This window comes from Neofelis nebulosa, chromosome 4 (genome assembly GCF_028018385.1).
Source record: "Neofelis nebulosa isolate mNeoNeb1 chromosome 4, mNeoNeb1.pri, whole genome shotgun sequence".
In the NCBI taxonomy this organism is placed as follows: domain Eukaryota; kingdom Metazoa; phylum Chordata; class Mammalia; order Carnivora; family Felidae; genus Neofelis; species Neofelis nebulosa.
This window is the reverse complement of record NC_080785.1, coordinates 112,179,063-112,202,831: the sequence shown is the minus strand read 5'-3', so window position 1 is coordinate 112,202,831 and position 23,769 is coordinate 112,179,063. Positions and strand designations below refer to the sequence as shown.

The 23,769-nt window shown below is 45.4% G+C and overlaps 1 protein-coding gene across 3 annotated transcripts in view; it reads right to left on the bottom strand.

The window, feature by feature from the left end:
- Positions 1-23,769, bottom strand: part of EEFSEC (eukaryotic elongation factor, selenocysteine-tRNA specific) — a 250,387-nt gene that overhangs the window by 148,077 nt on the left and 78,541 nt on the right. For all 3 annotated transcript variants that reach the window (XM_058725799.1, XM_058725798.1, XM_058725797.1), the window contains exon 2: positions 15,775-15,982. In XM_058725799.1, coding sequence (XP_058581782.1) covers positions 15,775-15,982 — 208 coding nt within the window. The remainder of the gene's footprint in view (positions 1-15,774; positions 15,983-23,769) is intronic.

Genomic DNA, 23,769 nt, shown 5'->3' with positions numbered 1-23,769 from the left:
TCCTTTTAGTATGCTGCTAAATTCAGTTTGCTAGCATTCTGCTGAGGATTTTTACATCAATATTCATAAGGGATTTGGGTCTGCAGTTTTCTTTTCTTTTAGTATCTTTGTCTGACTTTGGTATCAAGGTAGTGCTGACCTCAAAGAATGAGCTAGAAAGTGTTCTCTCCTCTTCGATTTGTTTGGAAAAGTTTAAGAATTGGTGTTAGCTCTTCTCTAACTGTTGGGATTTGACAATTAATCAGATCCAGAGTTTTTCTTTGTTAGGAGATTTTTGATTGTTGATTCAATCTCCTTCAAACAGGTCTATTCAGATTGTCTATGTATTTGTGATTTGGTCTTGGTAGATTTTATTTTTCCAGGACTTTGTCCATTTCATCAAGGTTGTCCAATTTTAGTTTCTATAGACTTAATAGTAATATTCTCATTTTCATTTCTGATTTTAATAATTTGAGTCTTCTCTCTTTTTTTCTTAGTCCATCTAGCTTGTCAATTTGGTTGATCTTTTCAAAACCAACTTCTGGTTTCCTTTTCTCTATTGTTTTTCTTTTCCTATTTCATTTTTCTCTTCTCTAATCTTTTATTATTAACTTCTTTGTGCTATCCTTAAGTTTAGTTTGTTCTTTTTCTGGTTCCTTAAGTTGTAAAGTTAGGTTGCTAATTTCAAATCATTCTTATTTTTTAATGTTAGAATTTATAACTATAAATTTCCCCCTCATCACTGCTTTTACTGCATTCCATAATAGTATGTTTTGGTTATCATTCATCTCCAAGTATTTCTAATTTGCCTTATGATTTCTTCCTTGATCCATTGGTTGTTTACATATATTAATTTCCACAAACTTGTGAATTTTCCAATCTTACCTCTGTTATTGATTTCTACCTTTATCCTGTTGTGGTCAGAAAAGATATTTAGTAGGAGATCTGACTTTTTAAATCTATTGAGACTTAATTTGGCATGGCCTGTCCTGGAAAATGTCCCATGTGCATGTGGGAAGAATGTTGGATCAAGTGTTTTGTATATGGCTGTTAGGCTAGTTGGTTTGTTGTGTTAAGTCCTCTATTTCCTTCCTTATCTTCTGTCTGGTTCCTCTATCTATCATTGTAATCTCTAACTATTGTTCTAGAACTAGGTCTATTTCAATTCTGTCAGTTTTTGCTTCATATATTTTGAGGGTCTGTCATTAGGTATGTAGTATGCTTATAATTGTTATTTCTTCTTGCTGTATTGGAACTTCTATTAATATATAATATCCTTCTTTATCTCTCATAATCTTTTTTTATTGAAAGTCTATTTTGTCTAATATAAACATAGCCATCCCTGGTCTCTTTTGATTATCATTTGCATGGAATATCTTTTTTCATCCATTCACTTTCAATTGATTTGTGTCTTTGGATCTAAAGTGAGCCTCTAGTAGAGCACCTATAGTTAGACCATGTGTTTTTGTCTATTCTGCCACTGCTTCCCCTTTAATTGGTGAACTTAATCCATTTACATTTAAAGAAACTACTAATAAGGAGGGAATTCTGTCATTATGCTATTTGTTTCCTATGTGCCTTAGAGCTTTTTTGGTCTCTTATTTCTTGCATTAGTATCTTTTTTGGTGTTTAGTTGTTGTTGTTGTTGTTGTTGTTGTAGTTAAACAGTTAACTTTCCTTCCCGTTTCTTTCTATATATATTCTATAGCTTTGTGTGTGTGTGTGTGTGTGTGTGTGTGTGTGTGTGTGTGTGTCTAACGTGGAGATTACATTTAGCATCCTAAAATTATGATATTCTAATGTGAACTTATAGCAGCTTAACTTCAATAACATACAAAAACTCTGTTCCTATACAGCTCTGACCCCATCTTTTTCTGTTGTTCATGCCACAAAATGACATCTTTATACACTATGTGCCCCAAATCAACGAATATTCTTTTAAATACATTAGTCTCTTAAATCATGTAGAAAACAAAATGTAGAGTTAAGGTCCAAAGTTACAATACTACTATCTTTCAGACAAATCATTGTTTTATTCTTTTATCTTTATTAGTCTCTTAAATCATATAGAAAAAACATGGAATCACAAACCTCACCATAATACCAGCTTTTATAATTGCCCACGTGAGACTGGATCTCACTATAGAGCTTCAAGTTACTACCTAGTGTCTTTTCATTTCACTGTGCAGGACTCTGGAGCATCTCTGCATGGCAGGTATAGTGGTAACAAACTCCCTCAGCTTTTGTTTATCTAAGAATGTCTTAATTTCTCCCTCAGTTCTCAAGGCAGTTTTTCTAGATATACAATTCTTCACTGACAGTGTTTTTTTTTTTTTTCCTTTAACACTTTGAATGTATGGGCCTACTACCTTCCAGCCTCCACAGACTGTGCTGAGAAATCTGCTTATTATCTTATTAAGGATCCCTTGTGTGTGGCAAGTCACTTCTCGTTGCTTTCCAGATCTTCTTTTTGTCTTTGACTTTTGCCAAGTTGCATGATTATATGTCTCAGTGTGAGTCTCTTAAAGTTCGTTTTACTTGGGGGGCGCCTGGGTGGCGCAGTCGGTTAAGCATCCGACTTCAGCCAGGTCACGATCTCGCGGTCCGTGAGTTCGAGCCCCGCGTCAGGCTCTGGGCTGATGGCTCGGAGCCTGGAGCCTGTTTCTGATTCTGTGTCTCCCTCTCTCTCTGCCCCTCCCCTGTTCATGCTCTGTCTCTCTCTGTCCCAAAAATAAATTAAAAACGGGGCGCCTGGGTGGCGCAGTCGGTTAAGCGTCCGACTTCAGCCAGGTCACGATCTCGCGGTCCGTGAGTTCGAGCCCCGCGTCAGGCTCTGGGCTGATGGCTCGGAGCCTGGAGCCTGTTTCCGATTCTGTGCCTCCCTCTCTCTCTGCCCCTCCCCCGTTCATGCTCTGTCTCTCTCTGTCCAAAAATAAATTAAAAAAAAATAAATAAATAAATAAATTAAAAACGTTGAAAAAAAAATTAAAAAAAAAAAAAGTTCATTTTACTTGGAGTTGATTGAGCTTCTTGGATGTTTATATTAATGTCTTTCCTAAAATTTGGGATTTTCAAATATCCTCTCTGCTTGCTTGCTTGCTTGCTTCCTTCCTTCCTTGACTCCCACAATGTATATGTTCATCCACTTGATGGCATCCTACAGGTCCTTTAGGCTCTGTTTACTTTTCTTCAATTTTTTTCTTTCTGTTCCTCAGACTGGATAATTTCTATTGTCCTATCTTCAAGTCTGCCAATTCTTTCTTCTGCCTGCTCAAATTTGCTTTTTAAATCTCTCTAGTGATTTTTTTTTCCCTTTCAGTTACTGTACTTTTCAGATCCAGGATTTCTTTAGTTTCTTTTTAGATTAAATTTTTTTGGTTAATATTTCCATTTTGTTCATACATTACTTTCTTGACTTTCTCCACATTCTCCTCTACTTTTTTTGACTGTTTTTAAGATAGTTAAAGTCTTTGTCTAGTATATCTACCATCAGGTCTTTTTCCAGGACACTTTCTATTGATTCTTTTTCCTTTGGGCCATACTTTCCTGCTTCTTTTTATGCCTTGTGATTTTTTTGTTGGGAGCTGGAAATTTGAATCAAATAAGATGGTTAACTCTATAAATCAGATTCTTCCCCTTCCCTGCAGTTTCCTCTTTTTTGTTGTTGTTCTTGGGGTTTTTTGTTTTTCTTTTTATTATTGAAGGCTGTCTCTATGCTGTCTCAGCCTGAAGTATAAACTTAGAAGTCTTCTTAGGTCTTATCTGAGCCCTTTCCCTGGGCATGTGGTTACTCTGTAATTTCCTTCCATATGTTTGCAGTTGTTTCTGAATGTTCTAGTCTTTAATGTCTGACTTCTGGAAGAGGAAAAAGAAAAAAATCAAGGGGGAAGCAAAAAAAGGGGGCGCTGGTCCTTCAAATCCTTCAGAAGTCCCTTCCGCTGGGGAGAGGGGGCTTGTAATAGTGGAGGGAGGTATAAAAATAATGGCTGCCTGTCTGTCTGTCTGCACCTCTGTGATCAGAAGGAGCAATCAGTGATCAGAGCACAGATCTCTGATATTTGGAGGACAGGGTCATTTTTGCCCACTCTGGTTCCTGCAAGCTGTGTGCAAGCTGCTCTAGAAACACCTGCACAGGCGCCTGCCATGAGACTGAGGGATGGGGATGGATAGCTGCTATTGTGTCAAGAGCTAAAATTAACTGAAATTAAGCCTTCCCCTTGCAAGCCTTCAATAGACTCCAGAGTTCCAAAATGGTTCTATAAGACAGATTCTGCCAGTGTAATTGTTGTGCAGATAGGGAAACGGATTCCTGGTGCTCCTACTCTTCCATCTTTCCAGAATCTTCTCCATACATTTGTGCCACATCCAAGCACAATCTCAGACATCTTTTGCCTAACATACAGTGTAAGACCTTTACTGTGAATAATATGGCTTTCTTCATCTTCCTCAAGACCCTTCGCCATTTCTTCACATTTCTCTACTCTGGCACCCAATGGGAAGCAGGACAAAGGACCCAGTTCAAGAACAGGCAAAAGAAGGCAAGAGTCCAAGAAAAAAAATCTACTGCTACCTGGTCTCCCTGTCATGTCTGAAGGTATCCTCTGTCTGACCACCCTCATCCCCAATCCTCCCTTCACCAACGCCTCCACTGCTATCTCTAGACTCATGCCTGCTGCCCATTTTCTGTATCACCAGATTTCTCTTCTCTTGTGGGAGAAGAAATCCTTTTGCTTGACACCATTCACTCTTTCCCCACTCACATTTCAAAATCAACACCACTTCTGTTTACTCACCAGGAGCTTAAGCTTGATTTCCTTATAACATCATTTCTGTCTCTGCTTTCAAGCTGAGGGACATTTACTAAGCATCTCCTCTGTGCTGGCCTTCATGAAGGTTGCACAATAAACAAAGGGCTCCCCAAGCAATGGGTCAAGAGGGTCTGGGGCACCAACTCTGACTTCAAGAGGGATGGGGGAGGGGTCACAGAAGAGAACTAAGTTCCTAAAGGACAAGAGCAACTCCAGTGGTCAAGTCAATGTTCTTCCCTCAGACTCTCTCTATGACATCTGACCGAGATGACCATCAGCCAGCTGGCTCCCTTCCCTCTTCACCCACAACCCCAAGGCTTTATTTCCATGGCCTTCCATCGAGGGCCTTTACCTCCTCAAGAGGCCTTCTTCCTTCCCTAGCCACTGCAAGTCTCTCCCAAGAGTACCCTGAGAGTCCAGCTCTTTTCCCCCTGGACTGCTACCCTCCAGGTGTTCCCCATACTCTGATGACCTGTGCCAAGGCTTCTCTGTGGATGGTTCCCAAATCTGTGTCTTCAGGTAAGGCCCCTTTCCCGCATTGTAACCATGTACCATCACCTGCCAGCAACACTTTCCCAATACCACATTCCCTGGTTTCTGATCATGGGACAACATTCCCTGGTCTCTGAAGCCATCACTGTCTGCATGGTCACCACTGTCTTCCTCAGTCACTGCATTTGATCAGTTCTTCTCTTGGGATCTGGCTCCAATCCATCCCCTGATGTTCATTCTCAACAAGTTCCACTTTGGGTCAGGCCCTTACCATCCCAGGCCAACTACTTTCCAAAGTCTGTGAACAGCCCTATACCAGGCACTGACCATGGCTGTGATGATCTTCCACCTACACCACTCTGAAGTATCAGCCTTCTCCCCTACACACTTTCAGGGGCTCCAGGACTATCCCAGGATGAAGCCCAGCATCCAGACTGGCCCACAAGGCCCTCTATGGTCTGCCCCAACCTTCTCATACTGACCCAACTCATCAAACCCCTGGAAATATAGGTAAAAACTCAAGCCTCTGCCTAGTGCCAAACTCTACTCCGACTGCTGCCCCCACTCCCCTCCTTTCCTCTGCCTATCCAAACCTAACCCTGGTGACAGGCAACCTGAGGCAAGGCACAGAGAATGGGACTTTGAGCAAGAAACCTAGGACCCTAGGAATACCAATTGGAATCTGACTCCGTCTCCATTTCCCTGTCTTATAGGAAACAGCATGACCTACGCTGCAGGGTTGTCTCCCACTGCAAATAAGTTCATGTGTGGAAAGTACTGTGGGGAGTCTGGAACCAGTCCTTGGAACCAGGGCAGCCACTAGCCGCCTACATCCCTTCTGAGTGGTCAATGCCCTGACCTGCATCACATATTGTGAAACTCGTCCCTGCTTGGTTATCACTTGCACTTCTAGAACCAATTCAAATTCCTGACTTCCAGGCCAGAAGCAAATTCTCCTTCTCAGAAGCCCCCCATGATATTCTGGAGAAGCCAATTTAGCTCTCCTCTTGAACTGCTGGGCAAATCTCCCACTGTTACTTCCTCCACAAGTTGGTCTTTCCTGTTCAAGTACACAGTACATGTCTTAGAATGTGGGAGGCTTGGTTCAGTTGGTCTTTGACTCTATGCCCACTGGGTCTGGCCTGCTTGGGCAGGCAAGCCCTTAAAAAAAACTAGATTTTTAAAAATGTTTATTAATTTTTCAGAGAGAGGGAGAGCAAGTGGGGGAGGGGCAGAGAGAGAGGGAGATAGAGGATGTGAAGCAGGCTCTGTGCTGTCAGTGCAGAGCCCAGTGTGGGACTTGAACTCACAAACCGTGAGATCATGACTTGAGCTGAAATCAGACGCTTAACCAACTGAGCCACCCAGGTACCCCAGATTTTTTTTTAAAGAAGAAAGGAAGTAACTCTGACAAGCAGGAGTTACCTAGAGAGTAAGTTAAACAATCTCTGGAGCCACTGGCTGCCCAAAGGTCAGTGTGACAAAATGATGCAAGTTCACAGGGGAGATTCCAAACAGGGCCTGCGACCCACTCACCGAACAACCCCAGAACAGCTCAGATGGGCCGTGCTACCCTGCAAAAATGGCAAGATGGAGATATTAGCCTTGGGAAGGCCAACACCCAGAGCTGACTGTGAAAGAAGAGACACTGGAGAGGGAGGGATGGAGGGAAAAGAATGAAAAAGAAAAGAATAGTGAGGGGAGACAGGGAAGCAATAAAAACACCAACGAAGAGAGACAGAGAAAGAAAGAAAGAAAGAAACACAAGAGAAAAAGAAAGAAAAGGAAAGGAAAGGAGCGGACACCCTGCTCTGTGCCAGCACCGTGCTACGTGCTCTCGTGTGATCCCAACACCCCATGAGCAGGAGGCCTCTGATGTGTATTCAGAGAAGCCAAGTGACTTGCCTGAGGCTGCCAGGGGGCACAGGGAGTAAGTGGCTGGTCTGTAGGAGTCCAGAGTCCAGGCCTCTCCCATGACAGAGGAGAGGAAGTGTCCATTCTCAGTCCGTAGGGAGGGCTCCAGCCACGGCAATCAGTGACCCAGGACCCAACCACAAGCCAGGGCCCAGTACATGTGCATCATCTCTGCTTACACTCCATGAGCCTGAGGCCCAGAGGGACAGGGAAGGGTAAAAGCGTGCACTGAGAATTCCAGCGATTAACCATAAAGCTTTCGGAAATTCAATTATTTTTTATCCAAACCCTTTTGGGCAATGTATTGTAACAAAACATAAAGGCGTGTTGGGCTGAGTATCTGGCCCTTTCCCAGGCTCAAGAGAAGCTGGCCTTGCTGATTTCCTGAACATGCCACACACTGGGGATCCTGGCTTCTGGAGGCAGAAGTAGAGTTCAGCAGCCCCTTGGGGGAAAAGAGGCCCCTCTCGCCCTGGGTTTCAGATCCAGACTGGTGTCTGGGTTCTAGAAGCACAAGAGGCTCCAACCAGAGATGTCAGGATGAGCCCTGAGCCCAGCCCCACAGCTCAGTGGTGCAGGCAGGGGCCGACCTGGAGCACATTCAAGTGCTTCTCCTGTTCCCAGCACCCACCACCTCCTCCAGACTCCCCGCACAGCTGTGGTACATCACGCTTCCAACCAAGCCCAGACATGCTGACTATGCACGCAGGCTGACCTTCGACAACACACGAAAACGATCTGAGATAAGTTAAAATGTGTGTGTGTATGCGCGCGTGTGTGTAACTTGTGTAAAAGACATAAACAATAGACTACAGGTTTACCCACTATCTGAAAATAGACCGTTCCTATGAAATGTTCAGTGAGGCAAAATGGCATAAAGAAGCAATTACCATTCGTTTATACGGAGAAATTAGCATTCCCAGACCCAAAAAATAACTTCTCCTAGGCTCTTCTGATACCTTAGGACACATCTTACTAACAGATGCACAAGATAAATTGACATAAAGCACAGATGCTCACAGACACAGTTCAAAGCTCTGGCGGCTGGATGCTGAGTGCAGTCCCGGGGAAAGGGACTTGGTGGGGCTGCTCTCGCTGTCCGGGGTGCATGCACACTGCCTCTATAATGACGCTCTGCAAAGCAGACACTGAACACTATTGTCGCTTTTCGCCTTTTTTCGTAACAACAAAAATCCTCTCCAGATTTCTTTTGGTTAGCGAAAACAAGAACTAATAAGGTAGGTCTTTCATAACAGCAAAGTGGTGCTATGCAATCTTTGAAAAGCAGGGGATACTTGTGTAAGTTTTAGGTCTGGAATAGTAAAATTCAAAATAGCCAGCATTTATTATACTTTGTTTTTTTTCTCACCAGTCAACCCAGATACAAAACCTCCCTCCTGGGGTAACTGAGGATCGGACTGGGTATGGGAAATCCCTAATATAGTGCCAGGCACACAGTAGGTGCTCCACACCTTACAGCTGTGATTGCTAAGACCCTACTGTGTGCCGGGCCCCATGTCAAATGCTCCCTCACAACAAATGCTGAACTTAACAGTGCCCATTTTACAAAAGAAGAAATACAAACTCAAATGAAGTGAGTTGCCTAAGACCACACAGCTAGTTGGCCACAAAGCCAGTATGAAAGGCACACCTTGTAAGTCAGCTCGGCAGCAGCCCAATCACTTGGGATTTGGCAATGCACCCAATCCCAGGGAGGGAGGCAGGGCCGAGGGAGCCCCGGGTGGGTTTAGCAGATGGCCTTGGCTACAACAGAAACAAAGAAATAGAAAGTGTTTAAAAAGTAGGAGGAAACACAGAGGCAGCCGGAGTGAAAGATGCATCAAGGATGCTGTCAGATGATAACATTTAGTGGAAAAATAAACAGAAAAGCCTAGAACACAGAACAGTGTCAATGTTGTGATAACAACTACCTCAAATTATGTACATGTGGGAAAGAATGACAGGGATCCTAGGGAAAGAACACTTTAATTTGATGCATTGGAGAGATTGTGGGTACGTTTTTATCTTCTATTTTGATTTCTGTTAACATTGATAAATGCTTATGCAAGAGTAATTTTAAATGCTTTCAAAGATAAAGAAATCACAAAGAAAAACAATCAAACAGTTTGACTACATAAAAATTAGAAACTTCTGCATGTCAAAAAAAAAAAAAGCAACTAACATGGAAAGACAACCAACAAATGCTGAAGGCTTATTTGTAGCAAATACGATAGGCAAAGGGTTAATTAATAACAACATCTTTGTTAATATTAAACACTCCTGAAAATCAAAAACATAGCATTTAAAATCGCTAGAAGCAAACAGACAACATATATGGGCATAGCACATAGCACATAGCACAAAAGCACAACTGTTTAGTACATGTAAGGAGAAATGTTCAATGTCCCCAATAATTACGGATTCACACATTAAAACAAGAGTAACATACCACTTCTGTCCTACTAAGTTTCAAATATATGTTAAAATTAGAAACCAAAGGTAGCTGCCAACACCTGTGTAAACACTTTTGGAAAAGAATACGGCACTACACAACAAGTTTGAAAGGATTCATGCCCCTCAGTCCAGTAATCTCACACCTGGAAATGTCTCAAGAGGAAAAAAAACGAGAATACAGAAAAAGTTTAAGGATGGTCAAAAATGTTCACCCCAGGATTACTTCTTTACAAGAAGGAAACCTTATGCCAATCTAAAGGGCCAACAAGGAAGTGATGGTTACATGAAGAAGTGCTACACAGATGTTAAGTAACACAGGTAGAAATCCAAGATGCAAATACCTCATCTGTTTCAAAGGGAGAAGTGAATTCAGCAAAGTTGCAGGGTACAAGATCAACACACAAAAATCAGTGTGTTTCTATACTCTAGCAAATAACAATCTGAAAAGGAAATTAAGAAAGCAATTCCATTTATAATGGCATTTAAGAGAATTAAATGCTTAGGAATAAATCTAACCAAGGATGTGAAAGACCTGTAGACTGAAAACTACAAAACACTGATGAGAGAAATTAAAGATCTAAACAAATGGAAAGGCATCGTGTTCATAGACTGGAAGACTTCATTACCACTGTTTAGATGTTCGTACTACCCAAAGCAATCTACAGATTCAAGGCGATCCCTATTAACGTTCCAACAACTACTTTTTGCAGAAATGGAAAAGCAGATCCTCCAAATTGCAAGGGGCCTCAAATAGCCAAAATAATCTTGGAGAAGAAGCATAAAAATGTTGGAGAACTCAACTTCCTGACTTTGAAACTTACTACAAAGGTAAACAAAGTGGTGTGGTACTGACATAAGAACAGACACACAGACCAATGGAAGAGAACAGAGAACCCAGAAGTAAGCCCACACATGTATGATCAATTTAGTTTTGACAAGGGTAAAAGGGGAAAGGACAATCCTTTCAACAAACGGTGCTGGGAAAACTGGATAGCCACATGCCAATAATAAAGTTGGGCCCTTAACTTACACCATATATAAACTTACACCATATATACAAATTTACTAGAAGTAGATGAATGACCTAAACTTAAGAGCTAACACTACAAAATTCTTAAGAAAAAATTTGGGGGAAATCTTCATGACATTGGATTTGGCAACAATTTCATGGATATGACACCAAAAACACAGGCAACAAAAGAAAAATCAATATATTAGATTTTATAAAAGTTAAAAATTTTTTTTTAATTTTATTTTTTATTTTTTAAAATTTACATCCAAATTAGTTAGCATATAGTGAAACAATGATTTCAGGAGTAGATCCCTTAATGCCCCTTACCCATTTAGCCCACCCCCCGTCCCACAACCCCTCTCGCAACCCTCAGTTTGTTCTCCATATTTATGAGTCTCTTCTGTTTTGTCCCCCTCTCTGTTTTTATATTATTTTTGTTTCCCTTCCCTTATGTTCATGTGCCTCCAAGGACAGTATGAAGAAAGTGAAAAGTCAACCTACAGAATAGGAGAAAACATTTGCACATCATATATGTGACAAGGGATTAATATCCAGAATATATAAAGAACTGCTACAATTCAACAACAACAAAAACCCAACAAAACAACAACAAAAACCTGATAGAAAATGGGCAAAAGACCTAAATACACATTTCTCCAAAGAAGATACATGAAAGGCCAACAGGTACATGAAAAGATGCTCATCATCACTAGTCATTAAGAAAATGTAAGTTAAAACCATAATGAGATATCACTATCACTTCATACGTGTTACTATGGCCACCACCAAAAAGACAACAGATAACAAATGCTGGTGAGGATGTGGAGAAAGGGGAGCGCTTGTGCACCATGGGTGGGAGTATCAACTGGTGCAGCCACTATGGAAAACAGTATGGAGGAGCTGCAAAAAATTAAAAATAGAACTACCATATGATCCACTTCTGGGAATATATCCAAAGGAAATGAAAACACTGACTTGGAAAGATATCTGCACCCTCATGTTCACTGCAGCATTATTTACAGTAGCCAAGACATGGAAACAGCCTAAGTGTCCATAGATGGATGAATGGATAAAGAAGTTGTGGTGTGTATGTATGTATGTACGTGTGTGTGTGTGTGTGTGTGTGTGTGTGTGTATTTGAATATCATTTATCCATAAAACATCCTACCATATGCTATAACATGGATGGACCTCAAAGGCATTATGCTAAACGAAAGAAGTCAGAGAAAGACAAATACTGTGCGTTATTCGCAGAATCTAAAAAAAACAAAAACAAAAACAAAAACACGAGAAACACAACTCAGAAAAAGAGATCAGACTTGTGGTCACCAGAGGCAGAAGGTTGGGAAAGAGAGAATTGGAGAAGGTGGTCAAAAGATACAAACCTGCAGTTGTAGCATAAGTCCTAGAAACAGGATATACAACGTGATGACTGTGGCTAACACTACCATCTGATATGCAGGAAAGGTGTTAAGAGAGTAGATCATAAGAAATCTCATCACAAGAACATTTTTTTCCTTTTTTCTTTCCTTCTTTTCTTTGTATTGTATCTATATAGGAGGATGGATGTTAGCTGAAATGACTGCTAATCATTTCACAATATGTGTAAATCAAACCATCATGGTGTATGCCTTAAACTTATATATTGATATATGTCAACTATTTCTCAATAATACAGGTGGTGGTGGGGGAACCAGCAAAAGGGGATAGGGGAAGCCGAAATGAGATACCACTTCATAGCTACTAGGATAACTATTTAAAACAAAAAAAAAAAGAAGAAAAATGACAGGTGTTGGTGAGGATGTGGAGAAATTAGAGCCCTAATACATTGTTGGCAGGAATGTAAAATGGTGCAGCCACTGTGGAAAACTGTTTGGTGGTTCCTCAAAACGTTAATCATAAAACTACCATATGATCCAGCAATTCCACTCCTAGGTATAGACCCAAAGGAATTGAAAGCAAGGACTTGAGTAGATATTTGTAAACCAATGTTCATACAGCATTATTCACAATAGCCAAAGGAAATAAGACAAGTGATTATCCATGATGAATGGAAAAACAAAATATGGTACATACACACAATAGAAAATTATTCAGCTATAAAGGAGTGACATTCTGACACCTGCTACAACAAGGATGGGCCCTGAAAGCATTATGCTAATGGAAATAAGCCAGACACAGAAAGCCGAATATATGACTCCATTTATATAAGGTACTTGCAATAGGCAAATTCAAAGAAACAGAAAGCAGAATAAAGGCTATGGGGGGGGGGGGGGAAGGGGAGGAGAGAAGGGGGAGTTACTGTTTAAAGGATACAGAGTTTCTGTTGGGAATCCCGAAAAAGTTTTAGGTATAGACAGTGGTGATGGGGACACAGCTTTGCGAATGTATTTGATGCCAATGAACTGTATATTTGCAAATGGGTAAAATAATAATTTTATGGGTATTTTAGTATGCATATTTTACCACAATTAAAAAAATGTGGACGAAAAGGGGGGTGGTAATATTATACACAGTGAAAAGATAGGAATGAAATAAACCAAAATGTCAGCAGTTATTTTGAAAAAAGAAATCTTTGGGGCGCCTGGGTGGCGCAGTCGGTTAAGCGTCCGACTTCAGCCAGGTCGCGATCTCGCGGTCCGTGAGTTCGAGCCCCGCGTCAGGCTCTGGGCTGATGGCTCGGAGCCTGGAGCCTGTTTCCGATTCTGTGTCTCCCTCTCTCTGCCCCTCCCCCGTTCATGCTCTGTCTCTCTCTGTCCCAAAAATAAATAAAAAACGTTGAAAAAAATTTAAAAAAAAAAAAAAAAGAAAAAAGAAATCTTTGGGTGGTCTCCTCTTTCTTTTAATCATTTTTCTCCGTTTTCTAATTTTAATTACTCTTTGGATGGAAAAAATACGTTATGTTTTTAACAGGTTTTATATTTTCAGTTTTGATATGTACATAATTCATCAGCCCAAATTTTTCCTTTTTAGGTAGAAAGTTTCTTCACAAATGGGCCAGCATTTACAAAGGATTTACTTCATAAGGGACCATAAGGAAAGGAGATGGTCACTTAAGATGACTTAAAGTTCTCTGCTGCACAGAGGTAAAAGCTCATGTTCTCTTACAACCTGGTCTGGCCACCAGCCCTGGAGCCCACTAGCTACAACCCATCAGGGTGGCAATCCTTTCTTTTATGGGAGTTTCTCCCCCCGCCCTCCGGGCACTGAATGAGGAGAGGAGAGGTTTCAGGTGGACAACTGCCTCTGGATATGATACAGTCCATAATTTGACCTTCAAGCAATAAATTAAAATAGGAATAATAACTTAAACATGAAGGTGAGAACCTGCCTTAAATTTAACTGATCGAAATAGCTAATATTAATTTACCCTTAATGGTACCCCAAAACCTTCCCAGAAGGTCCTGTTTATATACAAATGGTACTGACATTGTACTGGGTCTTCATGCAGGAGTCCAAAGGACCTGTTCTCCCCTTTCTGACAAGTAAATAAAATGGCAGGGAGATCAAATAACTCACTAAAAAGAAGATATAATTTTTTATCTTCCTTTTTACAGTCTCATATCCACTTCCGTTGGGAATAACAAAGTCTGAATTCTTATGCAACACTTATCTAAATGTGTCGATTTTATCGGATTGATGAATTTTGCTAACAAAAGGCAGTGCTAGGAAATCTTTTATGACATATTTGGCCCATTCACAGGGCTGGAGCTTTAATTTAACCAACTTGAGAATTCTGAGGGAGAGCTGCAGGTGTTGGATCTGAAAAAAAAAATCATAAATGGGAAGGCATATCAATCTTTATGACAGGGAAACAAAAACACTCTCTACTTGCTTGCCCTCCACAGGCAGGAGAAGGAGAGGTGGCAGCAGCAGGATATTGTCTCGGGCTGCATAGCAAAGAGGAAGCATCGCTGTCTCCCAGTGACCGCTATTTAGTATTGATCAAAAGGCGCTGGCCCAGAGAGGAAGAGAGGAATTGATAAAACAATGAGGTTTGCCAACACTGTGTTCTCAACAAGGACATTTTCTCATTCTCTTGACCACACCAGAGTAAGTCACTCCTGTGGCCGCCTGAGCGACCCAGCGGCTTTCTGTCCCACGGTCCCACAGCACCGCTACCTCTCTGCCCTCATGGACCTGTCCTCAAGGACCGTAAGCGTAGCCAATCACTTGACAAGGCCTGTTGCTTCTCCTGTCAAAGGTCTCCCCGAGTCCCCCCTCCCCTCCCTCCACAGCCTTAACTCGGACCACACTTCTCTCCCTGAGAACACCACCAAATTGCCTCTCCCTCTCTGTTCTTGGCTCCCCCTGGATCCTCATCGCTGAGCCATCCCTTCTGCCTGCCGCCAGTCAGCTCTGCATGGGAGAACTTCTCAGCCACTTCTTGCACAAACTCTTTAAGGACTCCTTACTTTCTGCAAGACGAAATCGTAAACTCGCTGGCATGAGATATTACAAAGGTCCTTTGTGATCTCGCCTTTCCCAGTCTCCCCTCCAACAGCAAAGTCTGCCCGTCCATCTACCCAATTTTACAAGCCTCTGTGACAGAAACATCCAGTCATCCACCAAAACTCATCTCCGCCTTCAGATAACCGAGTTGCAGCTAAGCAGATGGTGAGGGGATATGTTTCCTGGCCTGACACCGAGGCATGACCAACATGAACGGGCAGGACTGAGGCCTCACCCACAGAATCTGTGGCAAGGGTGTGTGCCTCTTCCAGTCCGGGCGTTCCTTATACACTGGACCCTCCTGTGAACGTGAATGCAGCACTGTCCGTGCCTGGCTTTGACCACACGGACAGGGACACACCCTAAGTGGAAGCAGGATGGAGGACACCGGGGTTTCTGAATGCTGTACACAGAAGAAACCCCCTTGTGCTCACGTTAGGAAATTACCTGGAAAATCAGCTTCTAGTCTCTTTACGCTTCTGTATTTTTTGGTCTCTTGCAACAGCATCTTAGTCTTTACTCTTGCCGCGCGCAAGGGCCAGGTGAGATCCCGCTTACTAGGACCCACAGCTGACACCCGCCTGCCCAACCTGTGTTAATGAAATGAAGCATGCCCCAGAGCCAGCTTAGACATGTGGACACTCCTCTCATTAGCAAACCTACTTGGTGTTCTCTAGGGTCTTCTGCATTTTCTTTGTCATTTTATCAATCGCTGCCTGTCTCTTCCCTTCAGCTAAGAGGTCTATTTTGTTCAGCACCACGACCAGCTTCTGGCAGGCGATCTGCCCAATCACAAGGCACTCCGCGGACTGGGTCTGCATCCCTTTGGTCACATCGATGACCAGCATCATCAGATCAATGATCTGGGCCCCTACAAGGAGAGAAAGACAAGGTTAGAAAGGGAAATGGGGGAGAGGACTCTGTAGAAAGTTGCCCAATTCCTGAGCTTCAGCAAAACCAGCCAAATTCAAGTATGAAGATAAAGATGGGTGGGATGACCACCACACGCCTCCTAGCCCCGGCCATGGGGGACGGACTCGGACCAACACGATTTCACTGAATCCTCACGACCACCATGAGGGACGGGCGTGTTACCTCATCTGGAGAGGAAGAAACTGAGGCCCGCAAAATACAGAGAGCCCACCAAGAGCCACGGCCAGCACGCAGTAGGGCTGGGGACCCCAAAACACCCTTTTACTGCATCAATCCCTTCATTTTATTCACATCTTAGACCTGGCAAACGCCTAGAGATCTGCCCTTGACAAGACAGCAGATGGAAGGAATGGAAAACTACCGGGGAGGTGGGGGCTCGTCTCCTCTATGGCTCCTGGGCCTTCTCCTCACGGTAGTTGGGTTTAGTCATGATCCTCCCACGCATGGCTGTGTCACATCTACTCGCTTCTTTTGTCCTCTCCGTTCCAGGTGGTAGGCTCCCGTCCTTTCAAGGAGGTAAGAGCAACCCAAGGTTCAACTACATCAACGCTGAGCACCGCCAGCATGTACGTGTGTGTATTTCTATATGTGTGTGTGCGTGCGCATGTGTGTGCATTCCACACGTATGCATGCATGCCTGGCTGGGAGCATGCCCTAAATACACAGCCACACCTGAGCTGAACAACAGCAGAGGGAGGAATTACAGGGAGGGAATCCATGAGGGGAAACTGCCCTGAGCCATGTTAGGAATACTCAAGTTAGCCAATGAAGGGAATGTGTCCTTTTTAATGGGATTTGAAGTAGTTTTACCAACAAAGGGGGCAGGAAGTTATTTTGGGGGATACAGAAATATGCAGCTATTTCCCCCTTTGCCCCAGGAGGGATTTCCAAGACCCAACTATTGTTGTGGTGAAACGGAGGAGGACTGCTCTGTGGGTGACTCTCATGACCCAAGATCATTCCTGGGGAGCGAGGGAAGGCGAGGAGGAGGGCAGTTTTCTCTGCTGGCACATTTACTGTGTGCACTAGTCAACCCCTTAATCTCCATGACCAGTGTTTCAGACGAAGGTGGACTCACGGGGTACTTGCTTTGGCACTAAGGGCCACCAGACACCGGGGAGCCTGGCTGCACTGCTTAAGGATTCTTTCCTGGTCACCACTGACGTGCGCAGCTCCTCCAGCCTCCCCCCAGGAGAAACAATAGCATCTCCGGCTCTAGGCAGGCCTCAAAATGTCCCAGCTATCCTCCCTGGCCCTTCTGTCTGCCCTCCCAAGCCCCCTCTTCCACCTCACCCAGTCCCAGGGACTCCGTGCTGCTGTGGTCCAAGGGACCCGGAGGGGCAGGCTGGTGCTCACAGCAGCCGGCACTGGCATCTCCCTTGTCCCACCGGGCAGCATGTGGGGACGCGGCAGGGGATGACGCTGGTTCTATCACCTACACCTTTTAAACAACGGAGGTCTAAAAACCTCACCATCTGACAGACTCCCTCTCTTATCTACCGAATCACCAGCTCCCCTCTGGGATGCATCTCTGCTGCAGCCTCAACCCCCATGGCGCATGGCAGGCCATGTCAGCTGCTCCCTAGCGGGAAGAGACCTGTTCTTTGCCTCAGACTTGTCCCTCTGAAATCCATCCTCCAAACAGCCTCCCAGAAGGAACTTCCTAAAACTCTATGACTGATTCATACACCGAGTCAGGGAGGGGGGTAAATCGGTATTTCTATGCAAGTCAATCGGAAAACAGCTATCAGAATTCACAGCATCTTTGACCCAGCCAAGCCCACGGACATGTGCAGCGTCCCATAGTGTAAGCAGGCTTGTTGTAGCTACAGTTGGAAACCATGTAAATGCCCATCACCGGGGGGCATGTTAAAAACAAAGAATGTTACACCCACTCCAGGAGAATACTATCCCACCATTAAAAGGAATGAAGAAGCTCTTTGTGTACCACTATGGAACAGTCCCCAAGGTAGAGCGAGTGAGAAGAACAAAGGGCAGAGCGATGTAATCCGTGTCAAAAGTGGGGGGCGGGGCGGGGAGAAGGTGTGTGTGCATGGATGCTGTATGGGAGGAAGTGTTTGCTCCTCTGCACATAAAACATGTCTAAAGGAATGCAAAAGAAACAGCTAACTTTTGGTTGTTTGTCGGGAGAGCCAGGTGGCAGATGTGGGATGGGGTAGGAAGGAAACCAGACTGCGTGTTCTTCTGTACCTTTTACACAGGTGTGTAGTACCCATTCAGAAATAAATAAAATGACGTGACATACATAAATAGATAATGAACTAAACACTGATCTGCTGTTCCCCTGCTAAGAGCCCTCGCTGTCTTCTAACTGAATGGGAACTCCGTGCTGTGGCTTTGGGCCCCCTCTTCTACCTCACGGTCCTGGCAGGTCCTCCTTGCGCTGCGTACCAGGGTGCACCTCACGGAGCCCTCCCCGGTGCTCCCTGCCCTGCCCCAGGGCACATGTGTGTGCGCACATGCACGCCCCCGCTCAAAGCCTGAGCCCAGCTCTCCCCAGAAGAGGTGACTTCTCCCCAAGCAAACCTGTCATCAGTCACAGGGCTGTGTGGTGAGGTGTTGAGGCAGAATAGGACAAAGCCCACAGGTGAGCAGAAGGAGGAGTGCCTGGGGTTCCCAGCCTATGAGCCGTTCTCCAGGAAGACTGGAGAGCCACCTTCACACGAAATGGTCCCAAGCGCCTGACCAGGTGACCCCCAACTGTAGTGGGCAAAGCTGTGTCCACAAAGCCAAGGCTATGCTATCCCAAGGATGTCTCAAGGACTTTTCCAGAGTACTTCCAACTGCCCTGGCTCCCTCTAGGACCTAAACAGCATCCCCTCCCTTACCCAAACTACCATGGACCCCCTGTACGGATGAGGAGGTGTTTGGTAACTGCCCTTGGTCACTCAGCAAATAGGTGCTAAAGGAGAGATCTGAACACTGGTGCCCGTCCTCACCTATGTGCCATGTGGCCTGTCCTTCCACATGGGGACCCATCCCCTCTCCAGCCTCTTCTCTTACTCATCTCACTCCTCGCCCACTCCTCATTTTTACACTGAGAATCAAGGTACACTCCACGATAATTCTCACCCTTCCCTGCCCGGCTTTTGCTCCTGCCCCTCTACCTATACTTCACTCACCCCTGGCCCTTCCTCCCCAACTACCCCAATGCTCAGAGCTTACAGATCACAGGTCGGGCTGTCAATCTGGATTTGTAGGACCCAGCACAGGACCCAGCGGGCACAGCATGGGCAATCTTTCATGGACTGAACTGAGCTAATGATAGCTTGCCCCCCCCCACTCTATTCACTAGGACTCTGTTCCTTTTCTCAGAGATTCAGTTCCCCATTGGTATATAAAACTACCCAGGAGCACCTTGTCTTGGCCCAGTGGCTGGAGGGGAAGAACTCGTATATTCTACGTATTTAGCCCATCTCACTTATGATGCCTGTTGGGATCCTGGGGATAGAGATGAAACTGGCCTGACAGAGCCAGAAAGACAGGTGCAGACAAGACCCAAACACTCAGAGTGGTCAGGATTTCCTCTGCAGCCTTAATCCAGCGTCCACAAGCCGCCTTTGTTGCAGGAGCACACAGCTCCGTTCCAAAAGGCCAGGCTCTTGAGCAGACCCGCTGCCAACATCAGGCACTTCTAAGGAGACCAGAGGTCACAGCGACGTGACAGGCCCCACTGAGAACCAGGGGTCATCATCAGGCAACTGCCCGCTGCCCAGCAGCGGCTCTCAGTTACTCCCGTTGCTTCATCAAACTTTTGATCAGGCGACAGGAAGTGACATAACTGGCCCGTCTTGTCTTTTTCAAGATCCCCAGTACTTCCACAGAATGAATCAAGCAGTGTCCTTCCCAATTCCCACGAACCCAGGGTAGGAAACCATTCTGAGACGAGAGGGGCACAGCGAGTGAGTGGGCGGGAAACACAAGTCGGGAACTTGCAGCTTACAAATGACCCTCTATATTTTTCAGTCTATCAGAGTTTTTCATCTAGTTGTTCTGACTATAGATCCCTTTAAAGGTTTGCAGAATAATTATAACAGGGTTCAAGTTTCTCGGTACTTTTATAAGTTACAATTTCCAATTCTGTAGAGGATACATCTTAATCATTTCAAAAACAAAAATAAAGAAAAACTTACAAAGGTCGGCATTTAACAAAGTGTAAGTTATCTGTGAGATGTAATTTTCCTTCTGGGACTGAAGGCGGAAAACATGCGTGTGCAGAAAAAAAATGTTTCAGCCAGAGAAACTGAACATAAAACTTTAAACATTTCGGCAGCCTCAAAATCAGGTATTTAATCAAAACGTGATTTTTTTTAATCAAAAGCTATGAACATCCTAAAAAGAAGAGAATAGTATTAAATTTAAAATAAAGAAAAATGTATTTTTAACTAGTGACTTATTAAATATTCAATAAACAACGTAAATACACTGTCATCAACAATATAAAAGTGCAGTGGCAATTTATGTCCTATTATTATTCCAACCCATTCGCCGGATACATCAGACCTCCGTGGGCCTCAGCTTCCTGGTCTCCATGAGGACAAGGGTGAGCCCAGCCAGCGGGCTGCAGTGAAGGTTAAAGGAGATAACACAAGGAGCGGGTTCAGAATAACACGTTGGCCATAGGAAATCCTCCATAACGTTAGCTGCTGTGATTGTTTTTCCTTCTACAACTCCTACTGTGGCAAGCACATTTGCTTCTCGTCTTAACTTTGCCATGTGGGGATCACAGAATCACAGACGGCAAAACAAAAGCTCAGAGAGGTGAAGTGACCAAGTCAAGTCAGGGGCAAGGGCTCAGTTGGAGCGATGTGAACATGGGCCCCCGGACCCCTTTCTCCCACAGCACCCTGTGTCCCTGGGCTGCGATCCTGCACCCAGAGTGAAACGCTCACCCCTGTGCGTGGGTGGGGACTTGTGCACCAGCCCCTGTGGGTGCTGCAGAATGGCAAAGCAAGTGTCAGAAGTCCCCCTTGGAGCGTGGGGCGGGAGGAGGGGCTGCAGCTCTACAATCCCAAGGTGCCGTCGGTATTGCTGTTATTTGTATTCATTTATTCAACATATTGCTTGTTTCCCCATTTTCCAGGCAAGAAGACTGAGGCTCGGGCAGGTTAAATACTTGCCCCAGGCTATCTAGCTAGGGTGAGAAGTCAGCATCGTTTTGACACCAACACAGGCTCACCTGTCCTGGCCCCGCCTCTCGGCCAGGAGGCATAGAGACTTCCATCACACTGGAGCCCGTGATTCCTCTCAAGGAGAGTCCCCCCGCGTGTGTGTCCATTTTGTGCATTTCAGTTTTCCTCCCTCTGTATCCTTCCCCCCAAAGTACAGTGGCCTGGGAACCCCCTCTCAGATTCCTACTGGCACAGGAGAGTGTACAACTGAGCACCAGGGATGTCCGTCCTGCCCTCCTCAGCACAGAATCAGAGGGTTTGGAAATGGAAGGGGCTTGGTAAAGAAGGTCCATGTACAGGTGGGGAGCCAGGGCCATGAGCGGGAGGAAGAGGTGAGCGCTGGGCTCGGAGGCACCCAACCGGGCATTCAAACCACAGCACCCCTGGGGGCCTCCATTTCCTCATCTGTAAATCAGAATCTAAACAAAGATGCCCACTGCAAGAGGTTGGGGCGGGGGTAGGGGGCATGGAATCAAAGGGGAAGGCCAGCCGGGCACTCAGTAAGCGGAGCTACGTTTAGGGCTGTTGGTGCCGAGCCAAGCTCTCAGCCCAGCCTCACATTCAGAGGCTGCTGTTCCCACCTGTCCAGGAGGCCCCCAGGCAAACACATGTGGACAAAGAACTGAGGTTACTGACCAAGTTGGAGGGGGGAGGGGAGTGGAGAAGGAAAAGCTTGCAGAGTGGTCAGACGTGCACCCACCTGGGCACAGGCGCATGTCCAACTTGCACACACTGCCCGCCAGCCCCTCTCCTCACTCTCCTTGCCTGCTTTCTTCAGGACCTGCCTCCCTCACAATGTCCCATGCTGCTGGCCAGGCCCAGAGCCTCCAGTGGGGGGACAGAAAGCCAAAGGAGACTCCAGTCACTGGAGGAAGTTCCAAGGACCATGCCCCTTGCTCCTATCAGATGACCATTTTCATGAACACCTTCAGACAGAGGGAAATTTCTTAATGCTATTTATCCTCTCTGAGCTCTAGTTCCTCACCTGTAAAACAGGGATGACCACCCCACTGTGATTTCGACTGACCTGGTTGAAAATCTCAGATACGGACATAGGACAGAGCCCAGAGGGACGGCATACTTGTACGTGGGGCATGTGAGCAAAGAAAGCCTTGGAGGGGGTGCTGCCCTTCAGTGGGAAGAAAGCTGCAGGAGCATGGAAGGCCACCTCACGTGCCCTGGAAGGCATGCTATGGAGAGCGGCAGGGCAGGGAGGCGGGGAGCCTGAGGGGCTCGCCCCAAGCCAAGGCACAGCTTCACCCCTGCAGGCTGTGCAGCCTCAGGCACGCATGTGAGTACACCTCTTGACCTCTTGGAGCCTGGGATTCCTCCCCTATATCCTGCTGATGCCAGAGACAACACCTTAAGGTGCAGGGAGGGCATCGAGCACAGCACATGGCCCATACTAAGAGCTCAAGAAACACAAGCTACTATCAGTACTGGGACTTGTATCATGAAGCCCAGCACAGTAAAAGCTCAAAAGGGGCCATCTCCTTCCCTGTGGCTCACATGTCCACAAAGGCCCCATGCCCTTCCCAGGCAGAGAAGAGACAGTATCAACAACAGCATGGAACAAATACTAACGATACCTCCTGCGTATCCACAGTATCCACAGCAGTATCCACAAGGATATCCACAAGGATCCCACCAGACCCGCAGGGAGACACCTGAGCAAGAGAACTTGGGTGGGCAGGACTGGACATCTTCAACAAGTCGTCAAGGTTCCACAGCCCATTCACACAGCCTCCCTCACTCCTGTTCTCTAGGAAAATGATATGCTTCACTGAATGAACTAGAAGAACAAGCTTCGGGTGTTCCAAATACTGTAGGTAGCAAGCAGGAGTGGAGCTGACCTAGTAGCCAGCGGAACCAGCGTACCCCTTGACTGACAAGAAAGCCAACCAGAGCAGCCACAATCCAAGTGACTGCTACCATGGCTTGGGGGCTGGATCAGTGCCAGGCCCAGGGCTGAGGACCATTCACATCCCTGATTTCAAACCGACAAAGATACACCAGGCTCTAGAAAGGACACTGTTTAGCCTGCATGGTGCTTCTGGGAATATGAATGCACTGGGAAACACTTACAGTTCGAGAGGTCACATAAAATCCTTATGAATCAGCAGATATGGCAACACTGGGCCTGCGCCCAACGTGGCTGAGGAGCAGCTGCCCCCTGGAGAGCGGCTATCTTTCCCAATTTTACCCTGGTCTCCACAACTCCCTACTGCCCCATACCTGGCATTTATGCCATCAGCCTGGCTCCTAACAGGCAAATGGGCTCATGACTCCAGCTTGACGTTGTGTTAGCTCTGCCCCTCACCACGTCCCACGAGGAGGAGACTCTCCCATTCGAATCACGAGAAATCCGAGGTCTGGTCACACAACAGTAGCCAGCAGAGGCGGGGCTCGAACTCAGGGCTGGCTGACTTAAACATGTCTTCCTTTTCTATTGCCAGCTGCCTCTTGGCCAGGGTCCCGCATGGCCGAGTCTCCAGGGAACCCTATGGTACCCCAGGGAGGAGGCGGGCAAGGC